The sequence below is a fragment of the Oryzias latipes genome, chromosome 17 (genome assembly GCF_002234675.1).
Source record: "Oryzias latipes chromosome 17, ASM223467v1".
Classification (NCBI taxonomy): domain Eukaryota; kingdom Metazoa; phylum Chordata; class Actinopteri; order Beloniformes; family Adrianichthyidae; genus Oryzias; species Oryzias latipes.
This window is the reverse complement of record NC_019875.2, coordinates 27,848,687-27,871,225: the sequence shown is the minus strand read 5'-3', so window position 1 is coordinate 27,871,225 and position 22,539 is coordinate 27,848,687. Positions and strand designations below refer to the sequence as shown.

General features: G+C 41.5%; 1 protein-coding gene across 15 annotated transcripts in view; it reads right to left on the bottom strand.

Annotated features, from left to right (window-relative positions):
• obscn (obscurin, cytoskeletal calmodulin and titin-interacting RhoGEF) overlaps window positions 1–22,539 on the bottom strand; it is a 70,661-nt gene that overhangs the window by 13,882 nt on the left and 34,240 nt on the right. For 5 of the 15 annotated variants that reach the window (XM_023964965.1, XM_023964967.1, XM_023964970.1 and 2 more), the window contains 22 exons: window positions 21,638–21,904; window positions 21,203–21,469; window positions 20,758–21,024; window positions 19,766–20,032; window positions 18,754–19,020; window positions 13,133–13,399; window positions 12,698–12,964; window positions 12,079–12,348; window positions 10,223–10,489; window positions 9,463–9,741; window positions 8,854–9,111; window positions 8,359–8,625; window positions 7,942–8,214; window positions 5,902–6,168; window positions 5,409–5,684; window positions 4,899–5,171; window positions 4,230–4,520; window positions 2,335–3,663; window positions 1,971–2,252; window positions 579–660; window positions 351–475; window positions 73–270 (listed from right to left, as the gene is read on the bottom strand). In XM_023964965.1, coding sequence (XP_023820733.1) covers window positions 73–270; window positions 351–475; window positions 579–660; window positions 1,971–2,252; window positions 2,335–3,663; window positions 4,230–4,520; window positions 4,899–5,171; window positions 5,409–5,684; window positions 5,902–6,168; window positions 7,942–8,214; window positions 8,359–8,625; window positions 8,854–9,111; window positions 9,463–9,741; window positions 10,223–10,489; window positions 12,079–12,348; window positions 12,698–12,964; window positions 13,133–13,399; window positions 18,754–19,020; window positions 19,766–20,032; window positions 20,758–21,024; window positions 21,203–21,469; window positions 21,638–21,904 — 6,606 coding nt within the window. The remainder of the gene's footprint in view (window positions 1–72; window positions 271–350; window positions 476–578; window positions 661–1,970; window positions 2,253–2,334; window positions 3,664–4,229; window positions 4,521–4,898; window positions 5,172–5,408; window positions 5,685–5,901; window positions 6,169–7,941; window positions 8,215–8,358; window positions 8,626–8,853; window positions 9,112–9,462; window positions 9,742–10,222; window positions 10,490–12,078; window positions 12,349–12,697; window positions 12,965–13,132; window positions 13,400–18,753; window positions 19,021–19,765; window positions 20,033–20,757; window positions 21,025–21,202; window positions 21,470–21,637; window positions 21,905–22,539) is intronic. The other 10 variants (XM_023964966.1, XM_023964968.1, XM_023964969.1 and 7 more) reach the window with 10 other exon arrangements.

Sequence of the window (22,539 nt, the reverse complement as noted above, 5' to 3'; positions counted from 1 at the left end):
TCTCATCTTCATCTAAGAAGGATTTTACTGAAAGATCATCCGTTTTCTGTTTTATTTCACCGTCAAACATACTCAGCACGATCAGTCGGGCAGAAGAGTAGGCAGATCCGGCTACGTTGCTGATGTAAGCAGAGTACTCGCCCATGTCTTCTCTCTTCACCTCCATGATTTCGATACTGTGGACGTCCCTCTCTACTGAGAGCTGAATCCTGCTCGATGCGTGAACTGGTTGTCCATCTTTAAACCAGTACACTCTGGGTTTGGGAAAGCCTAAAAATAAAATTAATTTATTACATTTCTTCCTGATATTACTGAAAATAGTAACATCACATGTATTTTTTAAAATCTACCTTTCACTCTAAGTTGCATCTTTGCTATAGGTGAACCTGGACAGACGTGAACATCATGAAGCTCATCTAGGACCTGAGGCAGCTGATCGTCTTCAGCTACAGACTCAAAAGTCTCTGTTTCCCTGCTAAAGACAAAAGACAGAGCAGTATGGAAGTGAATGTGTGTTATCATCAGTCAACGGCTAAACATAACAGCTTTAAATGTTTATAAATTTGTTTTGTATTCACCTGGACGCATAACCTTTGGCACTGACATAGGAGGAAGTCTCGGTAGCATCAACCGCAGTGTCATAATCTGAGCTGCAAGACACTGGTTGGAGAGGAAGGGTGCACACCGTTAAAGTCCGACACAAATCATCTTTTAATCTATTTTTAAAGTGGTCTTTTAATTATGATTATGCCAGTTTTTTTTTTACTTGTGTCCAACAGCTGAGCAAACAGATGAAGGCTGAAGGCCTCTTGTGTTGGGCAGATTTTACTGTTACAAAATGGGAAGGTGTATATTTGAATAAACCCCTTTTGTAATTTAGACTAAACTTTATTTATATTACCATGCCTTATTTATATTATTTCATTCCAAAATCCTGTGCTGTTTTCTAGGACATAGTTTTTGCAGAGCAGTAGCAGTGGAGTAGCAGGAGTTAATTAGAAATTCATCTCTGAGTTGTGGGCGGGACTGTTGGTAAGGAGTTAGCCCGCCCCCTTCCCATCATCCATCAGTTTACATGTTGTCTTACAGGCCTTCATAACCCTAACAGTACCGATGCAACAAAAATGGTGAGCAAAATCGGAGCTATGCAGCCGTACAGTTTTGGCCGCCCAGGGCAAAACTGTACACTGGCCTTGTGGTTAAGGTGTCCGCCCTGTAACTGGAAGGTCGAGTCATACCAAAGACTTTAAAAATGGGACCCTATGTCTCCCTGCTTGACACTCAGCATTAAGGGGTTGTATTGGGGGGTTAAGCCACCAAATGGTTCTCGAGCGCGGCTGTGTCTGCAGCTCACCGCTCCCTCAGGGGATGGGTCAAATGCGGAGAACAAATTTCGCACACCTAGGTGTTTGACAGATAGTGGGACTTTAACTTTAACTTCAGCACAAATACAATCTTTTTCAAACGGTATCATTTCATCTGTTCCTGATTCACGACAATTTAAATAAAGAAATGCTCAGAAATGCTATTTTATATGGGTTTTTTAATTGATTACAAATCTGAAGGGGTGGGGGCTCTAGGAATTGTAGTTATTGTTGAGTTAAAAAATTTGGGGGGAAACTTGTATTTTTTTGGTAATTAGAGAGATATGTGAATGTTAAGTTTTAATATGCATATTTAGGTTTTAAGCAGGTTTTAGGGGATAAATATTTTGGACACACGGCATTTGTTACAAGAAAGTAAAGAAAGCTTGTTCTGTGTTTCAGGAAAAGCCTCACAACAGCCTAAAAAAACAGAACTCTGACTTCAAAATTCCTTTTTGATCCCAAAAACAGACAATTATTTAGGATAGAACCTGTCAATTACCAGCCAAAGAAAAACAAATGTTTTTTTTAAACAATCACACAGCACATAATTCTTAAAAAGTGCATTTTTTAAACAAAAAGCAAACACAAAACGTAGTTACTTACTGTCAACCTTGAGTTCGGCTTTAGTGGCTGCAATGCCGCTGCTGTTCTCGGCCGTGCAGCGGTAGACACCCATGTCAGTGGGTAACACAGAGGTGATGATAAGCTGATGGCAGCCCTCTTGGTCCTCGTTGATCATGTAATGGTCGTTCTCCTCCAGCAGTTTTCCATCCTTGTACCAACGAACAGTGGGAGGGGGCTTTCCGATCACCACACAGTCAAAGCTGACTGGATAGCCATCAGCAACGTCCTGACTGCGCAGCTCTGTCAGGAAGACTGGGGCAGCTGGCCAGTTTGATAGGAAAAGCATTTTAGGATCTTGAGGATATTAATTATTAGTAGTTAACCTGAAGGTTCTTTTTCTCACCTGTAGCTCCAGCCATGAAAGCAGGAGCCTGTCGATCCTGTGTGGGGGTCTGTGTGCCGTCTTGGTTGTACCCCATCTTTTTGATTCGTAGCTCCACTTTGTGAAGCCCTGCTGCTACGATAGCTGTATCGATTGGGACTCCATGGATGGTGAACATCTCCTGGAATCTCTTAGAAGCAACTTCAGCCTCAGACCGTGAATCAAAGCGGATGTAGATATAATTGTCATCCTCGCGGTAAGAGTGGGGGTCTGGGGGATGCAGGTCTCCTTCATCTGCGCTGACAAACGGTTCTTCCTCAACATCCGGGGGAAGACATGTCCGTAAGAGGCGCCGGAGGCGTCTTCTTGCCTGCCTGAGGGAGTCATCCATCTCACTGCCAGACGAGCTCTCTGGCTCACTGTCTGCACTGTAGCCGACGCTCAAAGGTCGGCGCCCTGATGATTCTCTTGCCGTCCCCACTGTTACCTTTGCGCTATGAGAAGTTGTTCCAAACTTGTTGCTGACCTCACAAGTGTAAACTCCTGTGTCCTTGGTGGTGATAGCAGTTATGACTAGAGAACAAGTACCATCACTGTATATGTCAACGTGATGATGCTTGCCGTCCATCACTGGCTCTCCGTCTTTTAACCAGCGAACCTTGTCAGGTTTGCCTTCTGTCACACAGTCAAGGTGGATGGTGCCGTTTGGTTCAATGGTCTGATCTTTGAAGACTTCTCTGAAGACAGGGCGCATGTCCTTACGAGCCTTGTAACCTTTAAAAGCTGCTTGAATCTTAATGGCAGCGTGTTTAAGCTCGGGCTCATCTTCTTTTGTGATATCCATAAGGCTCGCACCTTCTGTGGATATCAGTTTCTCGTCTATGTGCTCAGTTACAACTGACTTTACATCAGTCTGCTGCACGGTTTTCTGTTCTCCCACTTGGAAATGAGCAAAGAACTTCTCAGTGCTTAAGGTCTCTGTTTCGCTGACCTCTGCGACAGCGGTCTTGCTACTTTTTTTGAGGTAAGACACAAGTGTTGAACCTCCAGAAACAATCTCTTCCTCAACGCTATTTGCCTGCTTGGATTCTGCCGTCCTAGTCACAACAGTCTGTTCCTTTACGGAGGATTTTATCTCCACTTTCTGAGATGATACGAGCCCTGTCTCTGCTTTTTTTGCTAGCCCTTTTTTACCGTCTTCCTCTGGCTGTTCAGAAATTGAGTCCAGAGTTGGTTCGCGACTCATTCTCCGTTTCTTTGTTGATGCTTCCCAAAGCTCATGGAGATCTGCATCTTCTGCTGCTTCGGGAGGCAGATTGGGTTGCACTAGCACTTCTTCCTGTTTTGTAGCTGTACAAATGACAGTGTTAAGGTCAATTCTTATTACATCCTTAGAAGTTAAGCAGCCAATTCATAATTAAGTACAGTTACTGTTAGACAATAACATAAAATACTGCTTTAATATCTCTCTAATACATAGACATATAGACATTGAGCTGTTTAGGTTAAATATACTACTTTATCCTCATAAAAAAAGGGTCAAATGCCTTTAAAAATGACTAGAAAAAATGTAAAGCAGTGATGAAATATTATAGATACTGTTTTGATGCATCTGTAAGAAAATCATAACATTTTACACTAAATTACATATTTTTTCTTTAACTCACTGAACACCAAACTTCTATCACACAGAAAACAATATTTTGTTTTGAAAATAAAGGCAATGGAAAGAAATACATCATTGAGTTGGAAATTACTTTGATGGTTGTGAATCTAGAACAGTTTGCTGCTAGTAAAGTCGACTGAATTGACTGAAAAATTGAGGGGAAAACTGGGGGGCAAAGCTTTTTGCTAGTGGCGGAGTTACTGGGGGGAGTAACTCCGCCACTAGCCACTGTTACTAAAGGATTGCTTACCAAGCTGCACAGTCAGTGGCAGCTCCACAGGCTCTCCGGTCCCTGCTCTGTTGATTGCTGCCACTCTAAACCTGTATCCACTCCCTGAAGTGAGATTCCCAACTACGTACTCCGTGTTGCACACCGGCTCGGAATGACATGGGAGCCAAAGTGCACTGTCCACCAGCCGCATTTCCACTCTGTAGCCTAGAATTGGACTTCCTCCATCATAAAGAGGAGTGAACCAAGAGAGGGTGACAGACTCTGAAGTTTTACTGAGGACCTCTGGGTCTTCTGGAGGATCAGGAACAGCTGATGAGTAGAAAAGGAGAAATCAGTTTGCACCAGCATATTAAAAATACATAACAAGAAAGCAAACTAAAGAGTAAAATAATTATACGGTAATAAAAGAATAATAAAATAATACAGTAACATCTGTATACCAATCATGTGCAATATTTAACAGTCTGGAAGTGCAATAAAAGTTACGTTCAATACATGTATGTAAGTTGTAAAAATGTATATGCCCATTGTTCCATATATTTTCTGTTATTTATTCTAACATGTATATAACTTTATTTTATTTCTACTCAAGCAGCTGGAGAGCACCAGAAATTTTGTTGTAACAACCTTCTTGTGTACAATGATATTAAAGGATTCTGATTCTGATAATTTATAAAGTTCACTCACTAATGATGGTAAGTTTGGCCAAAGAGAGAGCATCCCGAGCAGCAAATGTAATTTCCTGCTGGGGCAACAGGGGTACTTGTCTCAGGACAAGATGGTAAACACTGCCATCAGCTCTCATTGTCCAGAGGTCGCCGGGTTTGAGCTCCACTCCATTCGCATACCAGGCCACTTCTGCTGCGGGAATGGCTTCCTCTAACTGAATGGAGAACTCCACTTTCTCTCCAACTGCAGCCACTCTGTCCTCCAAACCCTTCACAATGTTCACTTTCCAGGCTTATGAGACACAAAAAATGTTCATCGTTATCATCCAGGTATAACCTATTTGTTAATCCTAAAATATGTGGGTAGAAAACATTTACTGATCTGCTAATTAGTCTCACGCCATATAAGGAGTTTTATCCACAAAAAAAAGTTTGAATAAAAAGCTTCCTACTTTTTTATAAGTTGTTAATAAAGGATTTTCTACACTAATCGCTGAGTCAATATTTAATTTCATTTGGGTTCTCTGACCTTTAATGGTGAGTTTGGCAGAAGTAGAAGCTGTCCCGGCTTTAAATGTCACTGTACAACTGTCTTTCACACGCATTTCCTTCAAGAGGAGAAGATGGCGACGGCCACTCTCAAATGTCACAATCTCAGCGGTAGGGGATTCCTTCACTGGGTTGCCATCCAGCAGCCAGCAGCAGTCTTTGTTTTCAGGTCGAGACAGTCCACACTCAAAGAGGGCTTCACCTCCATCAAATATTTCCACATTTTCCAGGCCTTGAACAATAGTAATGGGTTTGGCTGTTAAGAAAAAGGCAAAGAAAGTTACAGCAAGAGAGGGCTATACCCCCCCAAATGGCACATGCAAGGTTTTTGTCAACAACAGAGGCAACATTTGATATGGTCACCAAGGACGATGACCCAAAGATCAGTATAAATAAAGCAGTCAACTATTGGATGACATAGCAGAGTAGACTCCCTACAGCTTGGTGCTCTTCCCATGTGGAGGGAGGCTCACCTTCCACATAAAGTGAGGCAGCTACGCACGTCCCCTCTGCTTCACAGGAGTATGTACCCCTGTCCTCAGCGGACACATGCTTGATGTACAAGCGAGCCACATTCCAGTCCTGCTCCACTACCACCCTTTGGCCATCAGGATGCAAAGGCTGTCCATCTTTCCTCCACTCAGCCTTGACTGGCCGTGAGTACTGACAGATGAACTCAGCTGGAAGGTTTTCAAGCACCCAAAGGTCCTCCATCTTGCTCACCACTTCAACTGTTGGATCTGAGGTTGGGTTTAGGGGGAAGTCAGGAATTGGCCATAAGACTGTAGCATATTAAACGGCATACAGAGTTTATAACCCCCAAGAGCTTATTGAAATATTCATAAATATGGCATACTGCCATCTTCCAGTTTAGGTTCTATGTGATTAATTAGTGGAATGCTTCGGGGGTTAAAAAGTCCGATGGTAAATGTCACGGAAAAGGTCAAGACAAAAATCTAGACCATTGAGGTGGGGAGGTGTGATAAATGGACAGAATGCCAATGCAAAACTCATGCTACATGTAGCAGAGTTAGAAGCTTCAATGCTTGAGAGTGAGGGGCAATGCTTTGTGCAGAGGGTCACAGAGGGTAAATGAAGTGTCAGTATTTGGTACAATCTGGCCAGCATGGATGGGTGGAGCAGCACTAAAACATTTGACCAATCTGATGAAAACCCAACCCGAATCACACACATCAACACCATCAAAATGCTCACAAAGAGTTTTCACTGAAATCTCCCACACTGGAATCACTCATTAATCATTATCTGGATTATCACCAGTATCTAAAACAGGAAGGATTACTCAGTTAACTACATAACAATTATAATAATGTATTGCACTTATGTTTTACACTTAAAAAAAGGCTGGATTCTAAAAGCAAACAAACAAATCCCTTAAAAAAATGTTGTGAGAATCTTCCTGTGATTTAGCCTTCATATTTCTTTCTTGAAGCTGAGTCACAGCATCTGGACTCTTCTTGAAACATTTAGCCAGTTATCAGACTCAGAATCATTAACTGTCATTACAATTGTAAATTTACCAAGATTCAAACAGTTCTGGACAAACAGAAGACACCAGCTGTGCAAAAGCGAGAAACAGTCACAGTGTGCAAGTATCCAATTGTGCAAGAATGCAATCATGCCAATCTGCAGTTTATAAATAGAAGGGTATAAAGAGGTTAGAAAGTGTCTAGAATGTATAGGTAAATGTATCAGTCTTTGATGCATAAGCGGTGAAACATTTCAAGAAAAAAAGGCAAGGAGTCCAGGCGCCATGACTCAACTCAAGTCGCCGTCACCTTAACAAATGAGAATCTTTGTTGACCTATTAGTACCGTTTGTGAAACCGTTTTGAGGACTTAAGCAGCTCTTTGTTTTGAGGTGAAACAGAAACAAACAATAAAAATAGAGCTTTTATTATTACTAAAAAATGTAAATGCTGTCTTTTGGTAAGCCAATACTTTACTTAATTACTGAAGTGAATAATGGAACTTAAACGCTACAAGTTGTCTGGTAATATGAGAAGCACTCAGTCCAGTTCTCACCCACAGTCAATGGTGTGAACACATGTTAGATTTCAATCCAGAGAGCTGCTGAGATACGGAGGTACTCTTAAATGTCAAACTAATACAAAACTGAGATTAAAATTGATGTGATGCTTCACCCAGTTCAACATAGGGATTAGATCAAAGTGTCAAGCATTGAATTACTATTATTTTACAACCATTGTTGGTGTTATGAGACAATAACAACAATAATACAGTGAAAAGCAAAGTTTGTCATGCATTATGGCATAGTAAAATACCAATTAATCAATAAAGATTTCAGATAACCCTGCAGAAAATAATCAATGTTACCAGTGAAATTCATTGATGGTCTTTAAAAGAAATTTACAACTGTGTCACTGCAGTGATGACACTACCATTTTATGTTTAAAGCAAACTATGTGCATCCTGGTAAAACAGTCTTATGTGAAGGATGAAAGGAAACCAAAATGGTGCCAAAAATGATACCTTTGACTAAGAGCTTGGCTGCTGAGGTTAAGCTGCCCGCTTTGAAGGCGACAGTGCCAGAATCATCTGTGGCCAGGTTCTTTAAGGTCAGTGTGTGGATGTGGCCCTCCCCCTCCCCTATTTCAGCATTGGGGCCGTTCTCCAGCAGCGTACCATCCAGCCACCACTGCACCTTACCGGGTGCCCTACCAGAGAGCTGGCAGGAGAACACTGCCCATTCCCCAACGAAGACATCGGTGGTCTTAAGACCAGAAACAATGAAGACTTCTTTTACTGTTGAGTGAAAAACACACAGATGCATACACTGAGACTCCAAATAAAAACCCAGTAAAACTATTCCAACTCATCTGACAAACAAGACACTGCTGCACACAGACACCATCATGAACACATACAACAGGACTTGGAGGAAACTACCTTGCACTGCTAAAGAAGCTGTAGTGAGCTGGTTTCCTGCATCACAAGTGTAGTAGCCACTGTCTTCCGGCTCCAGGTTTCGTATAAAGAGCTTTTGAACACGTTTTTCCTGCTTCATTTCATACTTCTTACCAGGCTGGAGGACAACACCCCCCTTCCTCCACTCAACATGTACACCTGGTTTAGATAGCTCGCAGTGCAAAGTGATATCATCACCCTCTACGGCATCCTGGTTCTTGAGTTCTTTCTGGAAGAACGTAGGAGCACCTGGTGAAAGTTTAAAATGAAGAGGTTGTCATGTGACTCTGCCATGGCAAGTCTGGTGCCATCAATTGAAGAAACAGGTTAAAAGGTATTATTACAGATGTTATAATAGATATTATTATAGATAATATTTAGGGGAAAATTTAGAAAATCAATGACCGCGCTAGAAAAAATTGGTGATTAAAGCCACTTCTTGGAGTTGACCATATGGAAAGAAAGCTTGTTCTTTACCTTCCACAGTCAACGTGACGTCACAGCGAGCATCTCCAGTGTCACAGGTGTACGTTCCTGAATCATCGAGACCCAGATTGTGGATATGAAGCTGGTGGAAAGCCCCGTTCTTCTTCAGGTCATACTTGAGACCTGCTCGGATGGCCACATTGTTCCTGATCCAGGTGACTGAACCGGTGGGGTCAGAAATGGAGCAGGCCAGGGTGACCGATTCTCCTTCTAATGCCACAGTGCTCTGCGGCTGTTCGAGTATCAACACTGCAAATGTGGGAAATGTAGCATTTCAATGCAGTCTTTTCCCCCTTTACTCCTGATCTATTTTGACCCAACTGGTACACTCCATGTACACATACATTCATAAAAAACTAAATATTTCCTTCAAAAAAAGTTCTAAATAATATCAAAATAAGATATTTTGAATATTTACCAAATCTCAGAAGCCTCAATAATTTAGCATATTGTTTACATGTGTTTTAAAGTGCATGCAGTAAGAAGCAAAAGATAAAATGTAGGTTTGAGAGGATGAAGACCAATGTAACTATGGAAATGACAATGTTTGGAGATGGTTTGGATGATTGACACACCTATTGACCATGCTGTCTGATTTACCTTTGGGTTTTTCCTCCACCAAAAGGCAAGCCACACTCTTCTCTTCTCCAACTACGAAGGCAACATCCCCTGATTCATCTGTGGTTACCATCTTCAGAACCAGGCGGTGCACTCTGCCTTGGCTGCTCATTTGATTTAGATCATTGTTCTGTAGGAGGTTGTCTCCAAGCCACCATTCCCAGTTGGTGACGCCTATGTGTGACAGCTCAACCTCAAAGCAAGCGTCCTGACCGGTGGACACGGTCACATCACAGAGATCTCGGACGATACGGACTTTCTCTGAGAGTAAATCAGAGAATCAGACCTCAGAAAACTCAGAGAAGGTTGTTTTTTTAATGATCAACAATACTCCCATGACATTAAAAATACAAAAGACAAGAATTAGGAATGAAAAGGGTTCCAAAAACTGTTTCAACTGTAAAAAAGGCCTCGTTTGATGCACTAAAGATTTTTTAAAAGTAGCTGGCTTTCCTTGTTTTCTCTTTAAAGCTTGGTTGGAGATTAGGGTTTTCTAAATCTTTCACAGTTATCCTGTCACTAGTGTTAAGCCAACTATAAATACTTTCAGAGTTTTCCCATATTGTATCCTCATTTGCTAAACCAGCCACTAGACTGAACTGATGAATGAAAGAGCCAAATTTTACATAAAATATATTTTCTAAAGTCTCTCAATTAAGCACAAGGATGAAGACAAATAGTCAAGGACTAATTCAAACCTCTAATATAAGAGAAGATGAAGTAAACATTGTAGATGTTTTACCTTTTACAGTAAGAGTTGCAGTGCTTTTCTTGTCTCCTGTTACACATGTATATTCACCACTATCCTCCTTTACCAGCTTGTGTATGATCAGGATGTGAGTAGCGTCTCTTTGCTGCATTGTGTACTTCTTTCCGTGGGTGAGTATTGTGGAGTTTCTCCGCCAGGTCACCTTGCAATCAGAGCTGGTTGTCTCACAGGACAATGAGGCCTCACCACCTTCTGCAGACACTTGATTTTCCAGCTCCTTCTTGAATGAAACTGGTGCCGCTGCCAGAAATGTAACAGGATGAATGACGTTACAACCGAACCTGAAGGAGTGAACGCAGCCTTCACACACAGTCTAATTGATAAATGCAAAAGTATTTCAACAGGTCCTCTATTATCAAAGCACAAGATGCTTCTGATTTACTGGACCATTAAAGAAAGGCTTTTTTCTTGGAAATTAGGTCAACAAAGAGGAAATGATTCATCTACAAACAACTCAAATCTGATATCAGACTGAAGATAGAACGGAAATGTCAGGTCGGAGAGAGAAACACCTCAAAGACGTTAACTACAGTAAAAAACGAAACGTTATCATGAATCAGAATTAAAAATTAAAGCCACACGTGGCACTGAATGGCCTGCAGGCGCTACTTGCCCCACCTACCTTCACTGGCTGGCTGCTACACGCCCTTCACCAAAATGGCGATTTTTCTGTTGGTTTTATCTCTAAAAATAACCCTGTTTTATTGTTTTGTTATCTGAGGCTGATGAACAAGTCTATGTAATTATTAGAAGAATCTGCAAAAGTAAATTTTAGGATTTTCTTGGCAACAGACGATTTTTCTTAACCACGCACACATTTCTAATATGTTCATGTCGTGTGTCATATTTTTTCAGTCAACTCGAGCCAGGGATTCATGTATTACATTTTCACAAAAGTCCGGTAAAAAATATGGAAGCAACAGATGAACACCACTTTTACAAGCTCGCCACGCTGACGCCATTTACAATCTAAAAACCTTAAAAACAACATTGTTTCTAAAGGCAGCTTCCGAATTATGCTGATATCCCTAGAAGGAGTTTTACATTGTAGAAGGTACAAGAAATGTTCTTTAGGAAATATCAAAACGGCGGCCTCTTCCGAAGTCAAAGGTCAACGTACTTCGGTAGTGGCTGTAGATGTAAGCTGGTGGTGTGTGTGAATTTTCATGAAGACCACTCGAACAAAAATTTTCTTTTCCCCATTTAGTACAAAAATGTGAAAACCACAAAATATCACAATTTGCCACAAAGTAGCTGCCGAGCCGTAGGTCCTGAGGGCATCCCATAATAATGTGAAGAATTTTAAGAACTCATTCTCTCCGGGTACTAGGTGCGTGCAAATGTTGGTGTGGTTTTGAGTATGTGGCAGAGGCGAAACGTTTTCTCAAAGGCACAGAAAGAAAGAAGAGTCGTGAAAACAATCTGGTCCTTCAATCTAGGACCGAAGCGGGACAAAATGGAGGCTCAGCAATGTTAAATTCAGCTCTGCCAAAGAACAAAAATATAGACTTCGATCTTATAACAGCAAGAAAGATATTGTTTTTCTTTATGCTCAAATAAAAAAGAAGGCACAATCAAGATGATATTGGTCTCCAACACAAAAAAAACAATAAATGGCGTATACTTGTATAGCGCCTTTCTTCCTACAAGGACAAAGCGCTTTACAGTCACAGACCCATTCACCCAGTCACACACACATTCACACACTGATGGTGGCTCCGCTGCCAAACACAGGCGCCTGCCTACCACCAGAGGCAAGGTGAATGGGTGAAAAAGAAAATGTAGTAGAAAAATCTTGACGTTGTTAAAATCCCTGCTGCCTCCCTTACCTTTGACTGTCAGGGAGGCAGTGGAGTTGTGGTTTCCCACCGTGAAAGTGACGGTTCCAGAGTCTGCTGTAGTGACACCTCTAAGTGTAAGACTGTGCTGCCGCCCCTCCGCTTTAATCAAGTTCATCTCATTCTTTTGTAGAGGGACATCCTGCAGTTTCCACTGGACTGGAGGCGTGTCTTCGTGAGAAAGCAGACACTGGAAGCAGACGTCTTCTCCTTCATGAACAACGCAGCTCTCCAAGAATTTCAGAATGCTAACCTCCACCTCTGTTTGACAAATAAAAAAAACATGGACAGCAGAAAGTGTTGGAAGTTGTGAACTAAGAATGTGATGAGATTTAGAGGAAGTGTAGAGAAAAGATGTGTTAACTGTTGTGAGGAGGGAAAAGAGACAAATGATGAGACCGGTGATCAAATTCAGTGGCAAGGTGTGGGAACAAGCAGAGGTGCCTCTGAAACAGTGAAGTGTTAGGCAGTCAAAAGGGGAGTTCAAGAAAAAGGTTTTGGATCAAAGGTGATGGGCTTTGTACAGAAAGTGCACAGTAAGTGATGCAGAGAAGAAGATGGGGCTTCAGAGGATGCAAGACAAGAACAATCTGGAGAAATGAAACCCTACCCTTCACTGTGAGGACAGCTGACGTCCTCTGGTAGCCTGTATCACACGAGTATTCCCCTGAGTCAGCACTCTGCAGTTTATGGATGACAAGTTCCACTACAGCTCCATCCTGCTTCAGTTGATACTTGCTACTGGTTGCCAAAATCCTGTCAGCACACTTCCAGACCACAATGGCTCCTGGCTTTGTGGTCTCACATCGAAAACTAGCACTCTGTCCTGCCTCGCTTTCAAGGTTGTGTAGCTGGGTTTTGAAAAGTACTGGCTTGGCTGTGGAGATTAAGGAAAAGAACAAAGTTAAAGACAATAGAGCAGGAATGCTCCTTACTGAAAAACGTGCCCACATTAAACCCTTATGTGGGTGTCAGAGTGCAGTAGCAAAGGTGAAAGTCAGGTTCACACGTCCTGAAAGACAGATCTGACATGGGGCAAGCATACCCTTCACAGTTAAGTCGCCCGTGCTTTGATGGTCACCAGTGTCACATGTGTAACTTCCAGAATCCTCTGGATCGGCATCATGGATTACTAATTTAGCCAGGCGTCCTGTTTGTTTAATCTCATATTTGGCACAAGGACAAAGACCAAGTTGGCCCTTTCTCCACTCCAAAGGAACATCAGCTTTAGAGAGCTCACATTGTAATGTAACACTGTCTCCCTCCTCCACTGTTTGGCTTTGCAGTTCTTTAGTGAACACAGGTGGACAAGCTGAAGAACAAGAAGACAAAGGCTAATGTCATCTGGAACATCAACAATGAGAGGACAAAATACATCTGTTAGATGAATGGACTCACTTTTTCTGTTTACTGCAAGAAGACATTCATTTCTGGATTTTGTTACTTGAAAAGAATCTATCGGATCAGAACCGGATTACAAAAACTGTAAAACTATAAAGTGAATGAACTCAGTAGGGGTGGGATTAAATAAATTTGCTTCTTCCCCCTCCTTTTCAAGCAATAAATCAAGCTCTACTTGACTTTAGTTAATGATCACTGTATTTCATTAAGCAAATGGGATTTAAGTGACTTTTTTGTTTTGTTTTATTTTCTGTATTTTTAATCTATGCACTTCAACATTTCTGTAATGACTTTGAAAAATATGCATAAATTCTTTATTGCTTTGACTACAATGCTTGAAATAAATCAAATCAAATCAAATTAAAATCAAAATTTCTTCTTAAAAACATGAATGATTTTATGTGTCTCTCAGTAAAAACTATTGTTTTATTTAGATCCTAACAACATTGCATCTGTTTAATAATTTTCTCAACAACTCAAAACTTGAGGTTTTTTTTGGTTTCATCCTAAAATACTTTACCTTAAATGTATAAAACACTCAGAAAAGGACAAATATCCCAGCAATGAATCGTTCTAACAAAGGTTTGACAATTGACTAAAAGTCATTTTTTAATTTTCCCTTAATTTCCTACTATGTATTGTTTCTTTAATAACAAACAAAACAGATCTCAAACCTCCATCATTGATTCATAACATCCACCACTTCACAGATAAAATGTATACAGAGGACAAAACGGATGCACTATCGGTCTAACTTTTTCAGCAAAGCAAACATTTACGGAATTTCTTAAACCTTATTACTCAATTTAAAACAAAAAACAAAAACAACTTCATTTGAAATTCTGGATTGCACAGTCAGCAACATTCAACCAGACTGATAACAATCCAAAAAAAACTCACAGATGATGATCTGCAAAACCCCACTTTTCTTTCCTATTTTGGTAGCCATCTTGGATAATCTAATAAAACAATAAACAGGTTTCTGTTCCCTTGCCTAGTACAGAGATCTGCAACCTATTTATGGCTTTTTGGCTTTGAAGAAAATATTTGAAATTAGTGTCAATTAATGTTTACATTTTTAACATGATGTCAGACAACCAAGCAAAAGGATGGTAAAAGGTTTAATCTATTGTCAGTGGTTTATTATCGGAATAGTGTGGGCACATACAGATCTTTTTTTTGGTCTTTTGTATATTTAATAAAGGAGAAGAGGGATTATGGCTCACCAAAGTCACAATGATAGAAAAATCCATGTCTGGCTTGGCTGTCTTACATTTTTTTTCAAGTAAATTTGTTGCAGCAGGAGGATCTTATTTGACACACGGTGTGTTTTATTTTGAACGGAACTTGTAAGTTCTGCTGTCAAAAGTAAAGTAAAAATTTCTATATAAATAAAATTGTAAAACTGTTATAATTCAGTTAGTGTAAATATGTAAATGCTACATGTTATACATGGTCACAAAAACATAAATTCGGTGTATTTTTCTAAATTGTTGAGGGGGACCTATGTGGCTGTCGCCAAAACTAAATGGCTCTTTTAGCATTAAAGGTTGCAAACGTCTGGTCTAGATGAGCACACATAAGAAATTTTGGTGAATTTTTCACAATAAACAACTAAGAAATAAAGATTTCCTAATATTTGGCCTAGAACACTCTCTGACAGCACAACTACTGCAAAGAAACATGAAACGAAATGACAACCAGTCAGCTTATGTTTTCCACATCTTAACTACCTTTGTGCATAAACACAGCAAAAACAAAGAACCTAACTAATCCATCCATCCATCCATCCAGTTTCTTTACCCGCTCATTCTTGTTCGGGGTCATAGGGCTGCTGGAGCCTATCCAGTTAATGTCAGGTGAAGATGGATAGTTTGCCAGTCCATCTTAGGGTCACAAAAAGACAGACAACCACACACACTCCCACCAAAGGGACAATTTAGTATCTCCATTCAACCTATGAAGCAGGTTTTTTTGTTTTTTTTTAACTTGTCCTGTCCAACAGCTAGGCAGGCAGATGAGAGCTGAGGGCCTCTTGTGTTGGACATATTTTACTTTAACAAGAGGGGTTATTAATCTTCAGACAAACCAAAGGTATGACTGAATAAACCCCTTTTGTAATTGAGGCCAAACTTTATTCATTTCAACCATGACTGAAAATCTTTGGTGTTGGACTGGACGGAAAAGGAAAGAAGGGAAGAAGAGGGAGGGATGTCAGAGGGTGGGAGGGGGGGTGATAGTGAGAGGGGGGGATAAGACCATGAAGCAGCATTGAGCAGACAGGTTTACTGGTTGTTTATCATTACAGTACGGTTCAAATGTAGTACAAAAAGGGCGGGGCCTTTTCACACACACTCAAATACTATCAACACACCTGCTAGCTGCAAGAAATGTTCACATGTCAACATGTACACAAAACAGATAGTGTTCACGAACGCATACCTATGCCTTTAAACCAACTAGTGTGAAATCTTTCATTCATTCAATCATGCAAACTATAAGTGCAAAGGTGAGCTAACACCTGTGTTCAGGTGAGTGTTTATGTTCTTCTAATATGGATGGTGGAATGTGAAAAGAAGGAGGAGGAGCGCCCAGCCACCCCCACACCCAGACCCCCGCCGCAGTAGCGGCGGCAGCCGGAATTCCCCCAACGCCACACGGGAACAGGCAGGGAACAACCGCCCCCCGGGCGACCAAGACCGCCACCCAGGCCAGGGCCAGCAGGACCGCCGCGAGGCCCCCAGAGCCAGGGAGAGGGCGGAGGGAAAGAGAGCGCCGCCCCAGCCCAGCCAGGAAAGCAGTCCCCCCGCCGCGCCGGTAGAGCCCAACGCAGGGCCCCACCGGAGAAGGACGCCCACAGCACCAGACGAGCACCCCACCACCACCCAGGAGTTCCGGGCATCCCCCCGCCCCAACCCCAGGTACAAGCCAGGACCCCCCAAGGGAGACCCGCTCCGCACTCCAGGCAGCCACCCACCCGGCCCAAGGTTGGTCCAGGGAGGAGCAAGGCAGGGGCCCGCCGCCCCCGCCCAGGAGGGGGGAACCCCGGGGAAAAAAGGGCGGCCCACAAGGGGTGTTATAAATATGGCCCGACCAGGCTCGGCCATGTTGGAAGTTTGGCGGGGCCCAGCGCTCAGGGGCAAGGACCAGGACCCACCCCCCAGGGACACGAACACCCCCGGCTCAGGTGTAATATGAACCCCCCCACCGTGCGGAGAGAGCACCGCCGGGCCCAGGGAGCCGGCACCCAAGGGACACGGCCGCCATCGCCAAGGGGCCCGCACCCCCCACCAGGGAAGGGGTAAGGGACAGATGGACCCAGGTATGACGCAGGTTTTTAACTTAGGGCGGAAGCCAAAGTTCCCAAAGAGAACCCATGCGCGAACAGGGGGAACATGCAAACTCCACGCAGTAAAAACCCACCTGGAATCCAAACCAGGGTATCTCAGTGTGAGGCGAAAGTGCAAACCGCTAACCCACTGCGTAGACTGACCTTACCAGCACACTGTCTAAAACACCAGATATAAAGAACCTATGTGCTTTGGATGTTTTAGTGCAAAGAGAGTCCAGGAAAACACGTGCGAAAGATATTTCTGTTTTCTTCGGTTAAGACAAACTCCCAGCTGTTTACAAATGTCTTAAAGAATAAACACGCCAACTTATGCAGACACATCCATCATAATCTTTTTGTTCAAAAATGATCGATATCACACCTGCTGGACACAGATTTGGGAATTCCTATTTATTCATCTTTCATCCTGAAAGATAAATGTGTCCTTATACAACTGCCAGTGCTGAAGAAACTTGTTGGGAATTCATATTGTCCAAAAGAAATGCAAATACAAACGGGATGACAGGTTTTCATGCCTGCAGCGCAAGACGCAAATCACAGATTTATCAAAATTTCAAAGCAGGCTGAGAAAACCAGCGAAGGTTAGAGCATTCAGAAAATTGCAGTTTCATTGTAGTCTATTATTCTAAATACGCTTTCAGCAACTATAGAAAATTCAAACGTCTTTCTGACTAGAATTCAATTGTTTTAGTATTTCATTTTCAAATGAAGATGAATTAAAGGAAAACCTACGTTAACAATTGTTCAACTTTCTCTGGAAGTACAAATTACACCGCATAGATAAAATATCAAGTCTAAACTTCAGCCAACAGTATCAAATCAAATCAAATCAAACTTTATTTATAAAGCACTTTTCATATAAAAATATAACACAAAGTGCTTTACATTAAAACAACAAAATATAAAAACAAGCAAGCATTAATAAATAAATAAATAAATAATAGGGCCCCCCTCCCCGTACCTAGCCCCCCACGCCTTTCACACCTCCCACTCTCTAACTGATGGAAAATGACAATGAAAAATAGGCTGTAAAACATATGCTGAGCACAAAAACATGATGCGGGAAACGCTAGTAATTGGAACCTCCCCCCCTGTGAACAGCCGCATAGACAGCCAAATGCAACATCACAGGCGGGGACCGCTCCACCACAGCTAAGCGGTGATGCAGGTCCCCCAACAGTAGTGGGGGTCATATTAAGACTGCTGTAAGTATATCAACATAGCGTCTATAGATAAGGGGGAGGGGCTTATTTTTCAGCACTTAAATGAATCTGCAGCACAAAAGAACAGAGGAAAAAAGATAAAAACTGCAGGGATTAAGGAGTTTTATATGCAGCACTATATAAAAAATAAAGCACAATAAAGTGCAAATTGATCTGAAACTGTAAAATAAAAAAAGAGGACAAACATCTGAATAAACACAGCACAATAAAGTAAAAGCTAACATTTTATGTTAAAATGTTAATGTCTCCTTTTCTTAAAGCTTTCAAAACCAAACTAACAGCTTCACTGTTTGCCATTAACTATCAAAAAAACACCTAACAAAAAGGGTATTATATAGATAATACATTGCACCGGCCGAACTGAGGAAAAATTGCAGGAAAAGCCCATGAAAAAGCAGAAAAGCAACAATTATGAACATTGCTGTTCCCTACAAAAATATGACACAAATACAAGCAAAAAGGCAAGATTTGATGGCATCCCATAGAGCAAGATTTGAATTTTAAAAAAAGAGGAAGTTCTTCCAGAGAAAAACCATGGAGTTGAACCAAAAGCTGCTGCTTGACAACACAGTAAGGATGCCAAGGTTTAGATATAAGACTCTCAGAAGAGGTAACAGAAAGTACGACTTAAAAGTGTCAAAATAAACTTTACTTTTAATGCACTGCAAAGATCTGAATCACCAATCCTACCGTTGATCTTGATGCTGGCTGTGGTCTTCTGGTCTCCACACATACAGCTGTACTCCCCACTGTCCTCAGGCATCGCCTCTTTGATCACTAGTTCATAAAGAGAGGCCTTCTGCATCATCAGGTACTTTTCTCCGGACTTCAGGACCCGAGTTCCCTTCTTCCACTCCACAGGAAGTCCAGGTTTGGAGAGCTCGCAGCTCAGAGTAACCTTGGCTCCCTCCTCAGCTTCTGTGCTCTCCAGTGTTCGTCTGAAGGTCACGCGCTGGCCTGTGCATTTATCAGCTGATTAACACTCATTAGTATGTCAACACGACAAACAAAATCAAAGCTCAAAAGTAAACTGGACACAGAGGACAAACAGGAACAGTAAATGACAGGCAGACTTGACAACAAATCACCTGAAATCAGGCATGTCCAAAGTCCGGGTTGTGGGACCAAATGTGGCCAGTACTAAAATATACACTGGCCTACAGGCTCCTTTAATGAAATCAGAAATACTTGCCCCACAGCAAAATGTGTGGACAATTTCTTGACTGTGATCGGCTAATTATTTTTATAAGCCCTTTTAAACTTATGGCGACACTGTCGAGCGACCCTTTTAGCTCATTTCTAAAAAGTTGACAGTGAGGGCCGCTACTTTCAGGATAAGTCAATATTATAGTATTTTCTTAGTGAAATAGAAATCATCCAAGAGGTTGAGGGGTTTCTAGGAGTTCAATATCAAGAGGCACTTCAAGTGGAGACATGCTAACTATGGAAAGCTAATTGGGAAAGAATAGTCTTTACATATGACATTCACAGTAATTTTGTTAACAATGTATTGTGCTACTATTTTGTTCTATGTGAAAAAATAAAAAAAATAGGCAATATGCAATAAAATGTTAAGGCTATTATGAGTGTTCATAGTGTACTATCCATAACACAAAACCTGGTTTTCTTTGCAAAAAGCTAGGACAGCCCTGCTTTACACGTAGAAATAAAACTGTTGAAATTGTCAAAAAGCTCCTCCTACCCTTAATGTTGAGGCTGGCTGTGGTCTTCTGGTCCCCATACACACAGCTGTACTCTCCACTGTCTTCAGGCACCACCTTGTTGATTAGGAGTTCGTTTACAGAAGCATTCTGCTTCATTTGGTACTTCTCTCCAGACCTCAGGACCTGGGTTCCTTTCTTCCACTCCACAGGAAGTCCAGGTTTGGAGAGCTCACAGCTCAGAGTAACGCTGGCTCCCTCCTCAGCTTCTTGACTCTTTAAAGTCTGTTTGAAGGTCACGCGTTGGGCTGAACATCGATGAGATGATGAGTAAAAAATGTCAGAACTAAAAAAAACACACAATACTCCAACACAGCACACGTCTCATGAACGTGTGGTCTGAAAGCTGTACGTGTCACACAGCCCCCTCATACATTTTGCTCATTTTCCATGTATGACATTTTAGTCTTCTGTGATACATGTGTGATATATGTTATTCATAAATGTTTCTTGGAATCGTTTGATCATTTGATAGGTTGAGAATTACACAGTTTGCGCGTATTTTATGTACTTTATACACAATTATTACACATTTGCATGTGAGTTCTGAGATATGCATACGCAAATTTGTGGCTTTCCACAACTGTTCCACATATGTCAAACAGACTTTTCATGTGTGTATCCTTGATGTATAACAAATATACTGCACATACAGCGCACATATCACACTCAAATTATGTAATTGACACACGGATCACCAATGTATTGCATGCAAACGCCGCAGTAATCACGAACGGTTCATGTTCAAATATTTATTTGTGTTCTTTGAGTGGTTTATTAGTACTCCTTCGTGGTTTTAATGTGGTTCATTCGTGAAATTTTCACGTACAGACCACAACTTTTCTCACTTTTTCCCACGTATGTTCACGTATGACCAATTTTCATCTGTGGAATATGCACAAAATGTACGTAGTGGCTGTGTGACCTGTCCTTCCGATAAGCTTTTAATGAAAAAGCTCCCCTCTACTCCTACCCTTAATGTTGAGGCTGGCTGTGGTCTTCTGGTCTCCACACACACAGCTGTACTCTCCGCTGTCTTCAGGCACCACCTTGTTGATTAGGAGTTCGTTTACAGAAGCATTCTGCTTCATTTGGTACTTCTCTCCAGACCTCAGGACCTGGGTTCCTTTCTTCCACTCCACAGGAAGTCCGGGTTTGGAGAGCTCACAGCTCAGAGTAATGCTGGCTCCCTCCTCCGCTTCTTGACTCTTTAAAGTCTGTTTGAAGGTCGTTGGCGAGACTGTGCATTTAACAGATTGTTTGATGAACATACAGTAAAAACATACATAGCAAGATACACTCAGCATGACAGAAAAAAAGCAAGTAAGATTTTGAAGATGTGTCTGAATCCACACCAGAACAAAAAAAAAAAAAGAAGAGAAAAAATCAGTTTCTGTTTTTGAAAACTTCCTTCCTACCCTTGATATCTAGGTTTGCTGTTGTCTTCTGCGTTCCACACACACAGCTGTACTCTCCACCGTCTTCTGGGGCGACTTTGTTGATAAGGAGTTCATAAACAGTGGCCTTCTGCCTCATCTGGTATTTCCCTCCAGACTTCAGGACCTCTGTTCCTTTCCTCCACACCACTGGAACTCCGGCTTTCGAGAGTTCACACATTAAAGCAACACCGGCTCCTTCTTCAGCTTCTTCGCTTTTCAGCTTCTGCACGAAGTTTGGAGGCAGCGCTGCACAGACGCGTTTTCATTACATGTCAGCATTTGGTAAAATAAAGCCCCAGTGAGGAGCAACGCCAAACACTCTGTCGACAAGTGTGTAGCTCTTTAAAAAACATTGTAAATGTATCTCAAACTTGCTTTTATTTTAGAGAGGAAGAATGAAGAAGGAAAGCATACCAGTGACTTTTAAGGTAGCAAATGTTTTCTGGTCCCCAACCGCACAAGAATATTCTCCACTATCTTCAATCGTCAAACTCTTGATTTGAATTTCACAGGAAGTTGCTTTTTGCTTCATGTCATACTTTTCTCCTGGTTTTAGAAGTTCTGAGCCTTTTTTCCACTGAACAGTGGCAGCCGGTTTGGATAATTCACAGCACAATAACACAACCTCTCCTTCCGCTTTAGTCTGATTGATCAGATTCTTGGTAAAAGTGGCTGGAAGGGCTAGAGAAAAATGCATCCGTTATGTCAAATAGATGCACTGTTTTGATTGGTCATATGAGGAATATTACAGGGTATGACTGAAAATTTCTTAATCTCCAAGATAAGTAGAACTTCAGTTTAGAAGATTTCCCATTTGATGGATGATTTTCCGAATAATGACTTAAATACAGAGAAGAACCTGAATCTAAAAGGAGATAAATAAATCAAGACAACGCTTGTGGGGCAGGTCAATCGAGAATTTACAACGCGCAAACATGTGGCTTTTACAGAGGCAGTGATCTGACATGAGAAAAAAAAAATGAACAATTCGCTCCCATGAAATCATTTTGCAACATTCCCTGCTCCGCTCCGCAATGGGGAGGGGAAGAGGGGCGGAGCTATTCAACACCAGCAGTCTCACCCACAACTCAGAGGCAAATTTCTAATGAACTAATGCCCCGGCAGAAACTGTGTCTTATAAAATGACAAGTAAAGAACTTAAGAGTAAAGACCACGGGGAACGTTTAAAAAAAATAGATCAAAATATGATTGGAATGGGTCTTTTAAAAAGACCAAGCCAGTCTGAAACGTGCAAAATCCAAAGTTTATTTTCTAAAAATTCTAGTTTTCTATAAAAAAAAAAACCCAGTCAACAG